This window comes from Arachis duranensis, chromosome 4 (genome assembly GCF_000817695.3).
Source record: "Arachis duranensis cultivar V14167 chromosome 4, aradu.V14167.gnm2.J7QH, whole genome shotgun sequence".
NCBI classification, from domain to species: Eukaryota; Viridiplantae; Streptophyta; class Magnoliopsida; order Fabales; family Fabaceae; genus Arachis; species Arachis duranensis.
In genome coordinates, this window is record NC_029775.3 from 120,307,304 (window position 1) to 120,323,834 (window position 16,531).

Below are 16,531 nucleotides of genomic sequence, written 5' to 3' on the forward strand. Positions count from 1 at the left end.
CATCCTCTACATTCATGTTTGTCTTTGCACTCTGCAAATGTTCTTCCAATATAAAACATAATGAAGTCACATGAAACTCAATGAAAATGTGGTTGTCAACCATGTTCTACTCACAGTTTCGAAAAAAAAAACTTGATACCATACTCATCGGCGAGAGCTTGACCTTTGGCAGTAGGAGCCTATAGTGGAGAAAAGGGACCTTGCGTTGGTATCGAGCGATAACAGTAAGATAAAGATGGATATGAACATAAAAGAGAACCTTCTTAGGTACATACCCTTTTACCTTCATCCATATCAGCCTTGTTACCAACAAGGATCTTGTTTACATTGTCAGAAGCATGTTGTTCAATGTTGCGAATCCAATTCCTAATATCTTCATAGAAAGAAGCAGGTACATTAAAAATTGAAAGCTGGTCAACATGGATAAAAGAGGCTTAACCACAAAGCACATAACCCTCTTTGTTGACATAATTTAATCGAAATCAGAGAAAGAGATACAACTGAAATGAAATATATAAGAAATACTTGCAAAAGCTTTTGCATAGGTAAATTAAACACCAGAAGACTGAAACCGAAAACATTTTTAAACGCTAATGCAATCAGGGTAAGGAGAGTAGTACTGTTGAAAGATGCTTCATCAGTAACATCGTAAACAAGCAAAATGCCCATGGCTCCACGGTAATAAGCTGCAAAAGCATGTCAGATTGTAAGAAACATTTTCCCTCTATCCAATTAATGGGGGAGATAGAATCAAAGTTTGAGACATTTATCCGCATATAAACATCAAATAACAGTGAAACTAAAACAAGCACAACATGTTAGATTAGCCAGGTTGCAGAAAACAAATGCCCATACCTGTGGTAATAGTTCGAAATCGCTCCTGACCGGCTGTGTCCCAGATTTGTAACTTAATGCGTTTACTGTCAAGTTCAATGGTTCTTATCTTAAAATCAATGCTGCCAAATTGAGTAGTAAGTTGTAAGATAAAAAGATTTTCCATAACAAAATTATCATTTTTTTACTTGTATTATCAAGGCATAGACAGAGATATATGTTTAGATGTTGGTGACAACTTACAATGGCTGTATTAAATTGATGTATTTTGAAAGTACAATATGCCACATCAACATGTTGTTGTAACTCCTGTAGCATTTTCACAACGAATGAAGAATCAATAGATACGAACCCAATAGTGGTGATGAAACTGGTGGTGAAGGAACCATATTAAATGGCGAAATTGTACTACTTGAAACAGATATATGAACTTGTATATTTGGACAAGCAAGTTGATATATATATTTTTTACATTTGGAAACACCATGATACTGGTAATTTTAGATGAGCCGAAGAACACTAATAAACTGCTCTCCAACAAAAACCCTGCCATCTACCCGTATAATCCTAACGGCATAAATCAAAATGTCCCTATGCGAGTTTCTCTTCTTAATCTTGTCTTAAACACTCTTTATCACCATTCCACAGTGTGCCTCGCAAGCTTCATGAAACTTGCACAACTTCAAATGCCTGCTACTCAGCTATATACTTTACTTCTAGACCTAGCTAAGTAGAGAATCGAAGTACTCCTCCAACATCTTCTTCAGCCTCAATGCCTCATCAACTGTCCTAAAATCCAAAAATTATAACTTTCCTCTACATAATGTTTGATGTTTCAGCTCAATACCACACCACCATTAACAATTAATCTACCAAAAAAAAATCCCTTCCGGTAATGGCAATGGAATGTAAGCTAAGTAAAAAGCATAACTTCAGAGATCCCATGATTCAAGACCAAATAAAACGAAATAATCCACCTAAACAAAAATCAAGTTATGTAAACACAACATGTTGAGATAATAATAATTAGCTATAGGAAAAGTATATGGAACCAAGAGGTGATCAGCCAAAAAGTAAGCAACTTAATTAATTTATAATTATATTTAATTAATTTTATTTGTTCTTAATTTATAATATTTGATATTAATTGCTTTTCACCCCAAATTAAAATTTTGAATGATACGTGGAGAATTAGGGACGAGTATCACAGAACTCTGCTTCCAACAATCTCGATTCTTAGTATATAAAAAAATTTATAAAATATATAAAAGAACATCCATTTAGTATGAAAAGAAACATTCTGATACTTAATAAAGATTTTGGATTCATCCAGAGACATTTAGCTGATTTTTGGCTGGTACCCTCTTACTTCCTAGCATTGTTGCTAACTATAATTATAACAAGAATAATTAGGGAAAAGGGAAAGAAGGAACAAACCGCCATCGCCAATAAGAAGGAGCTTGATGAGGTAATCGTAATCGGCACGTGCCCTAGCAGGTGGAGCTGCCAATGGGTTAAAAAAATCCCAAAAATGGTGTCTTTCAGAGATCAAAGAAGAGAAGATCCAGATGGGTCGTTATGTTACGTTCTCTTTCTCTTTGTCTTCTCTATGTTGCTCTAGCGTAGGGGGAGCTGGACGCCATTCCCTTCTCTTTATACTTCTCGTTCTATTTCCCATCTTTCCCACTTTTATTTTTCTAATTAAAAAAATAATTGCAAATAATGCAAAATAATTTCTATACATTTTTAGAGTTGTAATGAATTTAACTTAATTAATTAGATGAAAACATATACACATTATAACGTCAAATATAATAGTATTCAACAAAATCTATGATAAATGGTTAATTGTCAATTACTTTAAAAACCTTCAAAGACAAGATTATTTTAAACTTTTATCTTTGACAACTCAAGTATATTTTGTTCACCCCATCTCCGTTTTCGATTGTTCGATGACGCCTTTACATCGGACATTGTGTGATCGAGAGTTGTTATTGTCTATCGTGACCTCCTTTATCAAAAGAGCTACTGTCGTTGTCGTTGCAAGATATGAGTTACACTTTTTTCCACTCTTCATTCTTTCAAAAGTTGACAAACGTTATGGCGTTAAAGTGATTGGCGTTGTTGGTGATGTTTGATTAGGGGATGACTAATTTGCATTTTTCATTTTTTGTTGTGTAGCAATGGGAGAATCAGAGTTCACAATAGAGCTCCATCACGGAGGAAAATTTATTGACACTGGACATGGACTAAAATATTTAAGTGAGTTTGTTGTGGAAGACTTGCATTATGAACTAGATGAATGGTCTCTGCAAGAGATAGTGAGTTTGCTGAAGGATCTAGGCTTCAAGGGTTATGCGAAGCTATGGTGGAACGAACGTAGAGTGGACTTGAAGTTAGGTCTCAAAAAGTTGAAGTCAGATGGGGATGTCGTTAGAATGGCTATAGCTTTAGTTACTGATTCTGTTAAGCATGGTATAGATGGTTATAGAGAAGGTAATGGGGTTGAAATCACATCAATGGATCCAGATTATGTCCCAGATGAAGGCGAAGATAGTGGACTGATAGAAGTAGAAGTCGATGCTGAGTCAGAACCCTCTACTGAGGTGGATAGGTTTGATGACAGTGCTGATGATGGTGAACATGAGGATTACTTTGGGTTTGATGTAGAGGATGGTGTTGATGGTGGACAATCAAATGTGTTTGGTGGGTTCAATGGCCCGCTTAAGCAAGAAGGGACAACAGATAAGGGTGCTGAGGATAATCAAGCTGCTGGAGAGATGGATGAACAAGTTGGAGACATTTTGGATGGTTATGAAACTAAAGACATAGATAGTTATGAGGGAGATTCTGATGACATAATTAAGAAAAAAAGATTTCCTAAGTATGATGAGACAGAAATGTGTAGAGAGTATGAGTTTAAGGTGGGTTTGGAGTTCAAACACTGTCCCAGTTTAAAGATGCAATTAAGGAGCATGCCTTATTGAATGGGAGAGACATTAGGCACAAGAAGAACGACAAGTTGAGGTGCATAGTAGTGTGTAAGGGACAAAAAGAAAAGTGCAAGTGGATATGCTTTGCAAGTAAGGTAGGAGGATCTGATTGTTTTAGGATAAAAACCTTGAAGGGCAAGCATACCTGTGGGAGGAGTTATAGTGGTAGGCTTGTTTCTAGTGAGTGGATATCAAAAAGGTTTGTCAACAACATTAGTCGTGGAGAAGAGATGCAGCTGGCCACTGTTATTCAAACAATTCAGGATAAGTACATGGCAAATGTTAGTGTAGGAAAGGCTTACTAGGCAAGGAGAAAAGCAAGGAAAGTGCATGGAAGGGCCATACTATAATATGCCAAATTGAGGGATTATTGTGCTGAGATTTTAACGGCAAATCTGGGGTCTAAGCTTAGTATTATTGTGGATAGGCCATCTTTAACACACCAACCGAGATTTATGAGAATGTACATGTGCCTCAATTCGATGAAGCACGGCTTCTTGGCTGGTTGTAGGCCGATTATAGGAGTGGACGATTGTCATTTGAAAGGGGACCATGGTCAACAACTTCTAGTTGCAGTAGGGAGGGATCCTAATGACAATTATTTTCCAATTACGGTTGCAGCAGTGGAGGCAGAAACAAAGGATAGTTGGGGATGGTTCCTTGATTTGTTGCTGGATGATATCGGTGAATAAAAAAGATGGGTTTTCATGTTAGATCAACAAAAAAGTAAGGATAATATGACTTATAATTCTAACTATTTCATTCTACTTGCATTGTTTTTGTTGATTGAATAATGATACTGGATACTGTTGTTTTTGTTGTTATAGGGTTTGATGCAAGATTTTGCTGAGATGGAACCTTCTGTTGAGCATAGATTATGTTTAAGGCATCTGTATGTCAACTATAAGAAGGCATATGATGAAGGGACAGTTTTGAGGGATCTAATCCTATCCATTGCTATAGTTACTTATGTGGAAGAGTGGGAAAGAAGAATGAATCTGCTCAAGGAGAAAAATAGATTCTGTTATGATAAACTGATGGGAGTGGACTCAAAGTTGTGAACAAAGAGCCATTTCACGTTTATGGCAAAGAGTGATATGTTAATGAATGACATATCAGAGGTTTTCAATGGCATGATTCTTGAGGCAAGAGACAAGCCCATTCTGACGAAGTTTGAGTGGATCGGATGCTACTGGATGTCAAGATTTGCAGAAAAGAAGAAGAAGGATGAGAAGTATGAAGGATCCATTCTGGCCAAACCAAAGAAAAGGTTGGATGTTATTGCAACAAGAAGTATGTAATGGCAAGTTAGATGGGCAGGTGAGATGAAGTTTGAGGTGCATCACAAAAATAGGATGATCATGGAAAGGTTTGTGGTAGATCTGTTAGCTGGTACTTGCAGCTGTCGATTTTGGGGTTTGAGTGGTATGCCATGCCCACATGCGTGCAGTGCCATATTTGAAAAGGGAGATAATCCTGAAGAGTATTGCAGCAACTACTATAGTCCAGCAGCATACCTTGCAACATATGGAAAATCAATTGCTCTAATTAATGGAGAGAACATGTGGCCGAAAGTGAACTGTGATACCATCATACCCCCAGTATTCAGGGTTAAACCTGGTCGACTAAGAATGGTGCAGATTAGAAAACATGATGAAAATAGATTTCAATCGAAGTACAAAAGGACGGGTACCTCTGTGACTTGCAGCAACTGTGGCCAGTATGGACACAACAGGAGGTAGTGCCCAAATCCTATTGTCTCAGGTACATCTTATTTTTTTTTTTTTTGTTTCATAATTGTTGATTGCATTAGCTAGTGGAGCTACTGCAAATCCTCCTCATACACCAGCAACTCAACCAATTCCCTTCATTGAACCACTTAGTCAGCCAACTCCACAAATAGCACTAGTTACACAGCCTTTGCCTAAGGCTAAGACTTTTGGAATGAGAAGAAGTGAAAGATTGAAGATGGGGATAAGAAAGGGAGCAACCAAATCTGCTGAACACATAGACCTCACAGATGATTGAAGCTTTTAGGGTTATGTAGCTCCTCCTACTGTGGATTTATGTAAGATTTTTTTGTGTATTATAGTCTACTGTGGAAGTATTTTGGTATTGAAAACATCACTTTTTTAGATTATTTTGCTTTGTGGTGGACCACTTTTGATGGTACATTTTAGGTGGAGCATTTATTTTGTGACTAGTGCAAGTTGGATCCACTTAACTTATGTAATGTATAGAACATGTTAAAGACCACTTTTATGAATTATATTATTCTAATGATGAATCTATGATAGTAGTTGTTTTTAGTTGTATACATTTTCATTCAATATCACAACATTATATTTATAGTAGAAAACAAAAAACAAACTTCATCCATTAAATCTAAATAACATAACATACACTTTTTATAATTGCTCTGTTTAAAGCCAACAGTGACCACTTCATCAATAAACTTTACCACATAGCACTGCAACTATTAGGATTACACAACAAAGAAAAAATATCATCTGCATCTTGGTCTGCTTCTTCATGTTTTTTTCCAATTTTTGAAGTTGCTCCTGGACCGAATTCAACTCTACACAGATTCTTCCTACACAATCATCAACTTCTCCAATCTCAACCTTTAACCTCTCCGTGTCAACACTCAGTCTATCAATCCTCCTTTCTTGTGCATTTTCATCCCTGTTGAATATCAGATTAGAGATATAGGTTGTATATAAGTTATTCTGAGAGATATAGGCTTTATATAAGTTATTCTGTTTTGATATAGTTTCTGTTTTTAGATATCTGATTCGATTGTATCTCCTAGTATTAAGGGATTATATATGATTCTCTCAAGGAATTCATCCAAAACACAATCATTGTCTCACTCCATTCATGTATTTCAAGTTGGTATCAGAGCGGGTTCCAACTCGGCTCTGGTTTCTATTTTTTTCTTCTTTTCCAGCTGCAACCTCTCAGCCGTGTTCCCTTTTCCCACCAGCTGACACTATCAGCTGTGTCTCTTCTTCAGAAACTGTTTTTCCGGCCAAAACCTTGTCAAACATCAAACCCACTCCGAAGCAACCCCAGAATCAAAACCGGAAAGCCAAGTTCGGCATGTCCCCAAAATTTCACCGCCGTTAACCGCCGCACGCGCCGACACACGCCGCCCCTTTTCCTGCGTGTGGTCCTCAAGCGCCTCCGCTCCAGACGCGCGTGAACGTCACGCTCCGCTGCCTAGGCTTTTTCCGGCCCTCGTTTTCATTCTGCAGGTGTTTTCCGGCCGTTTCTGAGTGTCTGCCATCATGTCTTCTAAGGTAACCCCCGACACCAACTCCAATGGTGGCAAACCGGTTGTTCTAACATCTGTTGTTTCTGGATCCGCTACAATGACCTCTGAAAAATTGATGGGTGCCAAAAATTACCTTTCTTGGGCTGATTCTGTGGAACTTTGGTTCATGGGCCAAGGCTATAAAGACCACCTTACTAAATCTGTTGATGATGTTCGCGCCGTTGACAAAACCACTTGGAAGAAGATTGATGCCCAGCTATGTAACCTTATGTGGCAGACCATTGATCCACCAAAGCTGACTATGTTTCGGGCTTACAAAACTTGTAAAAAGGTGTAGGACCGTGCTAAAGCTTTATACATTAATGACATTGCAAGACTTTACCATGTTGCTAAGAAGCTGTGCAGTTTACAGCTTCAATGAACTGATATAGAATCTTATGTTGGGGCTGTGGAAGCTGTCAAGGAAGAGTTTTTGACTCTCCCTCCCTATGTGTCTAATGCTAATGACCATCATGCTCAACAGGGAAAGCTGTTTTTGGTACTTACGTTACTTGGGTTGCCAGCTGAACTTGAATCTCTTCGGCAACAAATATTGGGCACCTCACCCGTTCCTTCCCTTGAGGACGTATTTGCATGACTCTTGCAATTCGGCCCCTCTCTTGCGACCCATACTTTCGACCAAACTGCATTGGCATCCCAATCTTCTTCTCAAGTGTCCTTTCAAGTGCCCACTCGCGGCGGCCGTGGGGGTCGTGGTAATGGCCGTGGTAATCGTACTCGCCTTAGTTGTACCTATTGCCATAGGATTGGTCATACTCAGGATAAATGTTATGCTCTCCATGGTCGTCCTACCAAGGTAGCTAATGTTGTCCAAACTAATGAGCCATCTGACGTTCACTCCGCCGCACAACCACAAGGAATATTTGTCTCTGGCAATGATTATAATGAGTTTCTCAAGTACCAAGCTTCAAAGCAAGCATCTACTCCCGTTGCTTCGGTGGCCCACTCTGGTAATTCTGTTGCTTGTATCTCTCATTCCTCTTCTCTTGGACCATGGGTCCTTGACTCAGGTGCTTCTGATCACATTTCTGGTACTTCTTCTGTCCTTTCTAAACTTGAACACCCTGCATTTCTTCCTTCTATCACTTTGGCTGATGGTTCTAAAATTGGTGCTAAGGGAATAGGTCAAGCTACTCCTCTTCCTACATTACCTTTGAAATCTGTTCTTTACATGCCCAATTGTCCTTTCAATTTGATTTCTATTAGCCAACTTACTCGTTCTCTTAATTGTTCTGTTACCTTTTTTGCTGACTCCGTCATTGTACAGGATCGAGGGACGGGACAGACGATTGGTACAAGATGTGAGTCTCAAGGACTGTATTGGCTTGCCTTACCCACTACTACTGTGTCTTCTGTTGTTGCTGTTGAGTCTCCGGACGTGGTCCATTGTCGCATAGGACATCCCAGCCTTTTGAAGTTACAATCTATGGTCCCGAGTTTATCTCGTCTTGTTACCTTAGAGTGTCAAACTTGTCATTAAGGTAAACATGTTCGTAGTTCTTTTTCAAGTTGTGTCAATACACGAGCTGCATCTCCCTTTTCTGTTATTCATTCTGATGTATGGGGACCTAGTCGTGTTACTTCTCATTCTAGTTTTCGTTATTTTGTCACCTTTATTGATGACTTTTCTCGTTGCACTTGGTTATATTTAATGAAAGACAGATCTGAATTATTTGCACATTTCAAGTCTTTCTGTTCTGAAATTCAAAACCAATTCAAAACTTCAATTAAAATTTTACAAAGTGATCATGCTCGTGAGTATTTTTCAGCACCCTTTTTCGTCTTACTTGTCCTCCCAAGGCATTCTACATCAATCGTCTTGTCCTCATACCCCTCAACAGAATGGTGTGGCTGAGCGTAAACATCGTCACTTGATTGAAACTGCTCGCACTCTTCTTCTCCATAGTCATGTTCCCCTTAAGTTTTGGGGTGAGGATGTTCTGACTGCATGTTATTTAATTAATCGTATGCCTTTTTCTGTTTTGCAAAATCAAGTTCCTCATTCCATTTTATTTCCTCATGAGCACATTTTTTCTCTTCCACTCCGAGTCTTTGGTTGTACTTGTTTCATCCATGATCTTACCCCAGGCAAAGACAAGTTAACTGCTTGCTCTATCAAATGTGTTTTCTTAGGGTACACTCGATTTCAAAAGGGTTATCATTGTTACTCTCCAGCTCTTAATCGTTTCTTCATGTCTGCAGATGTCACTTTTTTTTAGAATACCCCTTTTTTCTCTGCACCCAACATCACTTCACCTTCCATTACGGAGGTGCTTCCTGTTCCTTACTTAGATGGGCCTCCTATTCCCACAAAGCCTCTCCAGGTTTATCATCGCCGCCCACGGCCTGCAGTCCAAGATAACTCATCTCCTGAACCCGTGGTTGAACCGTCCTTGGATCCTTCTTCGGGAGTTAGCAGTAGTCCTCCTATTGCTCTCAGACAAGGTACTCGTTCCACCCGTAATCCTAATCCTATTTATAATTTTCTTAGTTACCATCGTTTATCATCTTCGCACTATGCTTTTACCTCCTCTTTGTCTTCTGTTTCTATACCCAAAACCACAGCAGAAGCTCTTTCACATCCAGGGTGGCGCCAGGCTATGATTGAGGAGATGTCTGCCTTATATTCTGCTGGTACTTGGGATCTTGTTCCATTGCCACCGGACAAATCTACTGTGGATTGTCGTTGGATCTATACTATTAAGGTCAGCTCAGACGGAACCATTGATCGATCAAAAGCCCGCCTTGTGGCTAAGGGCTACACTCAAATCTTTGGTTTGGACTATAGTGATACCGTCTCTCCTGTTGCGAAGATGGCCTCTGTTCGTCTTTTTCTTTCTATGGCTGCCATTCGCCATTGGCCTCTTCATCAACTTGATATTAAAAATGCTTTCTTACATGGTGATCTCGAGGAGGAAGTATACATGGAGCAACCTCCCGAGTTTGTTGCTCAGGGGGAGTCTTCCGGCTTAGTATGTCATTTACGCCGATCTTTATATGGCTTGAAACAATCCCATCGAGCTTGGTTTAGTCGCTTTAGTGCTGTTATTTCTAAATTTGGCATGATTCAGAGTGAAGCAGATCATTCAGTTTTCTCCCGTCATTCTTCCTCCATGACCTCCATATATCTGGTTGTTTATGTGAATGATATTGTCATTACTGGAGATGATTATGAGGGAATCACTCAGTTAAAACAGCACTTGTTTGATCATTTTCAGACTAAGGATATAGGGAAGTTAAAATAATTCCTAGGAATTGAAGTGGCACAATCTAATGCTGGGATCTGTATCTCACAGAGAAAATATGCTCTGGATATTCTTGAAGAAACTGGAATGTTGGATTCTAGACCTGTAGATACACCAATGGATCCCAACACAAAACTTATTCCAGATCAAGGAGAACCTCTAGCAGATCCTGGTAGATATCGCAAAATAATTGGCCGATTGAATTATTTGACAGTCACTCGGCCAGATATTTCATTTGCCACAAGTATCCTAAGTCAGTTTCTTGACTCCCCATGCGATAGTCATTGGGACGCAGCTGTTAGAGTCCTTAGATATATCAAAAGTGCTCCAGGAAAAGGTTTGTTGTATGAAGATAAAGGAGATAATCAAATTGTTGGGTATACTGATGCAGATTGGGTAGGATCTCCATCTGATAGACGTTCTACATCTGGTTATTGTGTTTTTATTGGTAGAAACTTGATATCTTGGAAGAGTAAGAAGCAAAATGTTGTAGCAAGATCTAGTGCGGAAGCTGAATATAGAGCTATGGCACTTGCCACATGTGAACTTATATGGTTGAAGCAATTAGTTAAGGAACTTAAGTTTTGTGAGTCGAGTAAGATGGAACTGGTGTGCGATAATCAAGCTGCCTTACATATTGCTTCCAACCCTGTATTTCATGAATGGACCAATCACATAGAGATTGATTGCCATTTCATAAGGGAGAAGTTGCAAAGTGGGGAAATAGTAATAACCTTTGTCAACTCCAACGATCAACTTGCAGATATTTTCACCAAAGCTCTCTGGGGTCCTCGAATACAATACATATATAACAAGCTTGGTGCATATGATTTATATGCTCCAGCTTGAGGGGGAGTGTTGAATATCAGATTATAGATATAGACTGTATAAAAGTTATTCTGAGAGATATAGGCTTTATATAAGTTATTCTATTTTGATATAATTTCTGCTTTTAGATATCTGATTCAATTGTATCTCCTAGTATTAAGGGATTTTATTTCTGTACCTATGTATATATATATTCACGCTGAGAGATGATTCTCTCAAGGAATTCATCCAAAACACAATCCTTGTCTCACTCCATTCGTGTATTTCAAGTATCCCTAATTTCATCCTCTACCCGACTAGAGTGATACTGTGAAGCCAACAAGCAAACATCGCCAACCTTCTTTTCTTCGTCAACCCACTCAAAAAATTTGCATCTCCTACTTGGGCAAGACATGAACCTTCTATTTGGATTCTTGGGTGTATTAGAACTTTTCAGAATCAAAGAGTCTCCACAGAAGCAACGAATGCTCCTCTCCTTTTGCTTCAACCACTCACCTTTCATATCATCTTCATTATCAATCCACTCAAAAAAACCGCACCTTGGCACTCGTCCACAAGCTACATACCTCCTTCCATGGCTTGGCACTTCAGAAGAAGACAGAATAACAATTGCCTCCCCACAATAACACAAATGTCTTCTCTTATTGAGACTTCTTGAACTCGAAATTCTCAAAGAACGTTGGGTGGAATCCATGCAAGATGAGAAAATTTCAGCAACAAATAAGAAGAAAAGGAGAAGATGAGAACGATGAACATAATAGGGTTCTGGAGGTTTAGGATGAGGACAACGATTATGTAGGGTTATAGATATGGGTATTTTGGTAAATTTAACACATGTAAACGTTTTATTTAACGTCCAAAGCGAATAGGGACCCAATTAAAATAAAAAAAATTGGTATAGAAACTTAATTGAAATGAAAAAAATTATAGGGACCTAATTAAAAATTTGGTCAAATTATAGAGACCAACGGAATAATTAAACATAAAATAAATAAATAAATATAAACTTCAAAAAAACAGAAAAAACAAGACAAATAATAAATAGTAATTGTTGCTTACATTTGTTTGTCTCCATGGGAAGACTGGTACATGGCGCTAAAATTAATTGGACAGAACAAATATCCACCGTTATTAATTGCCATTGCTTTCTCTTCTTCTTTATCCTGCAATTCTTTTGCTTTCTTCCGGAATTCATCATAATTCTTGAGACCGCAAATCTCACAGCTCTCTAACAAACATCAAGTGAAAGGTTATTTAAATAATTTAAACAAAAAAAAATTCTATATATATACATTCACATGAGAATACCTGAGTCATCAATAGAATCGCTATAAAAGCCACAAAATGGTATATGAATCTCCTCAAACTCATGAACTCGAGCATAGAAAATTCTAGGCTCGGCTGTCGAAGGGGAATTTTTAGGCACAGCCTTCCAAAAGAGGTGATGAAGAAAACCAAGGTAACCGAAGCACACTATCCTGGTTTTGCCTATACTGACCAAACTTAAAATCTTATACTCCTCTTCCTGAAAAAGCAAATATCAACAACAAAAAAATTTCGAATAAAAGTAATAAACTTTGAGAAAATCAATAGATTAAAAACCTTATTATCTATGCTTTTGTTATAATGATCCATTGCCAATACATGGTAAGGATGCGTCTGTTTCAATTCAAATTGATTCTCGGCTCTGTAGCACAAAACAATTACAGAAAAAAGATGTATAAAAGAACAAACTGATTAATTAATATTAATATATTTAAACAAAATAGATTCTTATGATGCACTCACTCAGTTGGCTCACGAGTATGTGAACTAGGACGAGATTTTAAATGGTACCGATCAGGGATTTGGATATCTTTGTCATATAGTCCACTGGTGGCGCCCTTCATAAGTTCAGGCACATAATAAGAAGGGTCAGGGATTTGGATATCTTTGTCATATAGTCCATTGGTGATAAGTCCAGGCACATAATAATCAGGGTCTCTGCTTCAAACAAAAGAGTATGAGATTGTCCCAACTAAACATACGAGCAAAAGCCAAAAAAGAAAACGAGCTCACTTGGATTTTGGATCCATGTCAGAATTTTATGCCTTGAAACCTGAAAACAATTACTACTTTAGAATTCTCCAAACATACATTCATATTAACAAATTAAAACTTGAGAACTGATATCAATAAAAGTTTCAAACATTGCAATGAATCTAATGTAAACAAATAATTCAGGAATGCATGGTAATTAGGTCAAAAGAAACTAAAACTATATTTCTGTAAATATTCATCGAAAGATTTGTAATACAACACAGATTTTTTGTCCAGTACCAGAGCAAAAGAAAGTAAGAAAATATAAGTAATGTGATGTTTTCATAAAAATTAACACCAAACCTTTAATTCCATGGTAAACACAGATGCACAGAATCAATATATTTTATTATTGTTTTTGAAAAGCAAAATGTCTAGGTCAACATAAAGGGAACAAATCATAAACATAAAAAAGTGCATCATATGTTCCAGTGTAAAGACATACTTCTACTGTTCTAGAGTGCCAACAGAATCCCCTTCTCTATGTTACATACTGAATTATCATAGAATTTCTAAGTAGCAAATACCCTTACAGATAAAATACCACAACTCTTCTTATGACCATCTTCCAAATTTTATTCCATCCCATAGGATTAGGTGACTATCCCCAAACCCACTCCCCATTATCTTGATCAATTTAGCAAGAAAATAACATTCAGAGTCATATGGATCAATTCATTTGATATATATCGATAAATTCTTTTTCCTCTCATATTTGTTTCATTCATGGACAGATTTTGCCAATAAATAGACTACACAACTTGAGTATTTGACAACCACATCTAAGCAACACACAACAAATATCATGAATCAAACCCTAGAAATGGAAACCCTAGAAATGAAGTAAGTAACACGAAAAAAACTAGAATATACAAATAACAATATTAAAATATACAGAACAATTAAAATACACAGATAAAAAATGGTGAATGAAGAGAAATGGGTTCAAATATCCCAAAAATGGTGTCTTTCAGAGATCAAAGAAGAGAAGATCAAAATGGGTCGTGATGTTACGTTCTCTTTCTCTTTATCTTCTCTATGTTGCTCTACCGTAGGCGGAGGTAGACGCCACCACCTTTCTCTCTTATATACTCTTCAATTTCCCTTCTTTCCCATTTTCATTTTGGAAAAGTATAGGTAACTAACTAGGGTGAGCACGGTAGCGGTACTTAATTACTCGTTGAAACTCAAACCGAATCAATTAAATTAGTTTTAGAACCAATGGGTAATCGGATCCAATTCGAACCAAATCAATGATCTTTGTTAGTGATTAGTTCGGATATCGGTTATAGAGATGCGGAATCCGAACAAACTCGCGAACTCGATCATATATTAATTAAATAAAAAAATAAAAAATATATATATAACTTTTTTATTAGACAAAAATGATCACTATTAATATGTTTGGATTTTAATGAATTTAGTTTTTAATGTATTTGGTATTTAACATGTTTGAATTATTTCTACTGATGTTACATGTTTATTTTACTTGTTAAATTTTTAAGATAAAAATTTAGTTTTTTTTATGAATTTCAAAGTCATCGAATATCCAATTACCCGAACCGAATCAATCCGTTCTTAATCGGTTTGGTTTGGTTCGAATACATGTACAAAAAAACACAAATCCGAACCAAACCAAACCAACTACATTTTGATCTGTTCGGTTCTAATTTTACCATAAATCCGAACCAAACCGACTCGTGCTCACCCCTATAACTAACAACATTTTTTAACAATGTGTAAATAATGTGAATTAATAAAGTTAAAAGAGTAAATTAATCTTAAATTTAATTAGTAGCATTAAAGTAGGGTGTATTATATTTTTATTTGATTGGTAATTTAGTGGTTATTCATGTTGTTTAAGATGGTCATTGTTTACTTAGCACTTTCCTTTCATTTTTCTAATTAAAAAAACGGTTCCGCTACGTTACCAACAACATATCTACCAACTTCTACCAACTCTTATTTATATTTGTGTTTTATGGAAGTGTGTTCGTAGATGTGTCTAGTAATTAATATATTTTAAATACATATATAAAGAGACACATCCAGAAAATATATCTATAAAGACACTTCTATTAAACACAGTTATAAAAAAGACATTTTTATTAGACACATCTACGAACACACTTCCATAAAACACAAATATAAATAAGAGTTGGCAGAAGTTGGCAAATAATATGTTGGTACCCTATACTTTTCCTTAAAAAAATAATTACAAATAATACGAAATAGTTTCTATAGATTTTTAGACTCGTAAAGAATTTAACTTAAATTAATTAGAAGAAAATATACACACATAATATCAAATATAATAGTATTCAACAAAATCTGACAAATTCTTAACTGTAAATTACTTTAAAAACCTTCAAAAACAAGATTATTTTGAACTTTTATCTTTGGCTGCTCTAAATATATTTTGATTGTTGTCATCCCCTTCCTTATTTTCTTATCCCAATAATAACTGGTGAATTAGCTTTAGGAGTATGCTGGTTTTGAGGTTGAGCCATTCATAAATCATACTTCATCTCTCTCTCACCAATAATCTCCACATGAACACAAACTATCCTTAAATATGAGGTGACTTTAAATTGACGTGGCTAAATATTTGGTTATTTTAAATTTTCATTTGATTGTAAAATATAATAATGTAAAACACGTATCATAAGTACAAAAAAAAATAGTAAAACAAAAAAAACTCATTAGACATAAGAATATGCCTGACTCTATTTGAATAAACCAGGCTACTTAACCAGTAATTTTTTTTAATGTAATGTGTGTATAACATTTGAAAATAATAAGTATCAAACTATTTTAACTTTCCATTTTGATCACAAATTATGCTAATTAATTACATCAAAAATCCTGAAAATGTTTGATTCATCTGAGAAGTAGGAAATGTTTATGCAGAAATTAAAATAATGTAAAAAAGAACATTGTTCCAAGATTATTATGAAAGAACTACCAATGAGTCAATCACAATCTATATTGGGAATCTGAACATCTTAGCAAAAGTATAATAATAATCCTTCACCACCAAACTATGAAGCCACGTGTCATTTCAAATAGGCATCCAAACTGAAGTAGCATTAGCATGTGCATGTCATGTGCCTTTGAGTTTGAGATGGCATGGCATTTTTTCCTTCTTAGAGTTATGCATCTCAAGATATGAAAATGTTTCTAATAATCTATATCTGAATCTAGACAAGTTAGAT

General features: G+C 36.5%; 1 protein-coding gene across 4 annotated transcripts in view; it reads right to left on the reverse strand.

Annotated features, from left to right (window-relative positions):
• Positions 1–4: 4 nt before the first annotated feature.
• The window catches only part of LOC107486972 (uncharacterized), a 38,004-nt gene continuing 21,477 nt past the window's right edge, over positions 5–16,531 (reverse strand). The window contains exons 1-11 of one of the 4 annotated variants that reach the window (XM_016107558.3): positions 14,331–14,444; positions 13,296–13,335; positions 13,026–13,220; positions 12,840–12,924; positions 12,546–12,762; positions 12,297–12,465; positions 1,078–1,143; positions 856–956; positions 621–686; positions 276–373; positions 11–179 (exon numbers count right to left, since the gene is read on the reverse strand). In XM_016107558.3, coding sequence (XP_015963044.2) covers positions 111–179; positions 276–373; positions 621–686; positions 856–956; positions 1,078–1,143; positions 12,297–12,465; positions 12,546–12,762; positions 12,840–12,924; positions 13,026–13,220; positions 13,296–13,312 — 1,083 coding nt within the window. In that variant the 5' untranslated portion in view covers positions 13,313–13,335; positions 14,331–14,444 and the 3' untranslated portion in view covers positions 11–110. Of the gene's footprint in view, positions 180–275; positions 374–620; positions 687–855; positions 957–1,077; positions 1,144–6,250; positions 6,513–12,296; positions 12,466–12,545; positions 12,763–12,839; positions 12,925–13,025; positions 13,221–13,295; positions 13,336–14,330; positions 14,445–16,531 lie in introns of those variants that run through there. The other 3 variants (XM_052260015.1, XM_052260014.1, XM_021141322.2) reach the window with 3 other exon arrangements.